This window comes from Propithecus coquereli, unplaced genomic scaffold, assembly GCF_000956105.1.
Source record: "Propithecus coquereli isolate 6110/MARCELLA unplaced genomic scaffold, Pcoq_1.0 Scaffold256, whole genome shotgun sequence".
NCBI classification, from domain to species: Eukaryota; Metazoa; Chordata; class Mammalia; order Primates; family Indriidae; genus Propithecus; species Propithecus coquereli.
Window position 1 is genome coordinate 2,193,682 of NW_012148130.1, and position 2,229 is coordinate 2,195,910.

Below are 2,229 nucleotides of genomic sequence, written 5' to 3' on the forward strand. Positions count from 1 at the left end.
AGGAGGAAGCCAAGGAAGTTCTGGAACAAAGTGTCCTGAGTTTCAGCCAGGTCACAAGATTGGGGCTTAGGAAGACAGATTAATTAGGATCTGCAAAGGACTGGAAGGGGTTCAGAGGAGGGCTACAGATGCTCATCAAACACACAGAAAAACTAAAGGAAAATCTTTTCATTTGTAGACAAAAATGTTTAATTATAATCAGGTGCGGTGGCTCATGCCTGTAATCCCAGAACTTTGGGAGGCTGAGGCAGGAGGATCACTTGAGTCAGGAGTTGAAGGCTGCAGTGAGCTATGATCATGCCACTGCACTCCAGCCTGGGCAACAGAGCAAGGCCTTGTCTCCAAAAAACAAACAAACAAAAAAAGTTTGACTTTCAATAACCTTTGGAAAGAAATGGCCAGCTGATTTCAACTCTAGAGGAAGTGCAGGAAGGCCAGAATATAGGGTATTGCCTCGTCATGACCTGGCCTAAATTCCAGATAAGCTTAGTAACAGCAGACAGGGCAGCTCCTCAGTCTTCTGCTTTATGCTCACATGCCCCGGGCACTTCTGCCAACCGACTGGTTTGACTGTCATCTTTCTCCCCCAAGAGCAGGGGCTGAGTCGGTCTTAGGCACACTGTCTCCTCCATACCCAGAACAGGGCCTGATACTTATACCCAGTAAATGTATAAATTAATGTCCATTCCTGGGGAAATTCTCATCCACAAGAATTGAGAATAGCCCTGGAAACCATTTCCAGTTAGAAAACCAGAGAAGACAATTTCTATGGTTTTCGAAACTGCTTCCATGTAAACACAGGTTACAATTATTCCAAAACTTATAAAGGTAAGCAGCTTTTGGAGCTATACCAAAGGCCCTATAGTCATTTTAAACAGGCAAAACCTGTGAATTATCTCAGATAATGGTCCTCCAATTCTCTGTGGGACCAACGGGACATTGTAAATCAAGCTGACAGTGTCATCATAGCAGAGTCACTGATGTACAGACCAGCCCGGGCCTCACTCAGACACCCTCTCACACACCAAACAGCCTGGACTCAGATTCTGGATCTGCCACCTACCTTCAGGACAACCTTGCACAAGTTATTTAGCCTCTCTGAATTTCAAGTTACTCATCTACTATGATGGGAAAATAATTGTTATGTAATAAATAAAACGAGGCCTCCTGGAAGCTTGTAGTGTGTTGGCATCAGGATTTGGTGGGGTTGAGTTGCTAGGCAGAAAATGCTCAATAAACGGCGGCTATTTTGAATGTTAATGAATGAATCAAGTTGAAGACTACCTAACCTCCTGCTTCTAAAAATTAGTCATCCAGGATTATCACAATACAAGCCCAAATGAGAGTAAAGCTAACTCACCCGGGTTTAAATTTGCTACTAGAACAAGTAACATTACATTTGCCCCAGGAGACTTTCTAGGAAACCCACTTCCTCTCTGAAAACCACCACTTCTTCCCTTTCTATATAGGAGTTGAGGCCCTGGGCCCCCAACAGCCACTCTTTCTGGGAGCCAGTGGTCTCACTAACTTAGCTCATGTTCTCTCTCGCTATATTTTCCGCTTCTTTTCTTTAAGATACTCAATTGGCCATTACCAGGCAAATAAATATATTCTAGCCAAAGACAATTTGGATAAGTTTAGGGTTCTACTTTTCCAAGTCAACCCAATTAAATTCAATCATTTCCATTGTTTTCTAAACTGCTTCCGTGTAAACACAGGTCATAACTATTCCAAAACTTATAAAGTCGAGCAGCTCTTAGAGCTACACCGAAGAGCCTATCATCAGGTAAACCTGTGAATTATTTCAGATAACTTGAATTTATTACATACTTTATCCAATTATCTTTCAGGTGAACTGCTTAGTTGATCTGGATATTTTATTTGTAAAGTAAAGAAGGTCAATAGTGAATTGCCACATACTATGCCAGAGAAACAGGTTTCAAGCACAGGGTTATAAGAGTGACGTACCTCCTTGAGCCTGGCTTTGCCCTTGGATGCGCTCTGTCCCTCTGCCACAGCAGGGCTCCCGTGTGGCTGAGCCACTCCTCTCTGCTGGAGGACAGCTGTCCTGGACTCTGCAGAGGTCTCGGAGTATCCACTTCCAGGTCCTAGGTGTCTCTCTGATCCCCAAAGAGCAGAAGGACTTCCATTTTCTGGTTCAGACACCAGCGCCTCTTCAGATTCTACAGACTGGCCATTCTAGATAGTGTTGCACACCCAAAAATAAAT

The 2,229-nt window shown here is 43.6% G+C and overlaps 1 protein-coding gene across 1 annotated transcript in view; it reads right to left on the bottom strand.

Annotated features, from left to right (window-relative positions):
- ZNF839 (zinc finger protein 839) overlaps positions 1 to 2,229 on the bottom strand; it is a 41,615-nt gene that overhangs the window by 20,185 nt on the left and 19,201 nt on the right. The window contains exon 3 of the mRNA XM_012647057.1: positions 1,969 to 2,199. Coding sequence (XP_012502511.1) covers positions 1,969 to 2,199 — 231 coding nt within the window. The remainder of the gene's footprint in view (positions 1 to 1,968; positions 2,200 to 2,229) is intronic.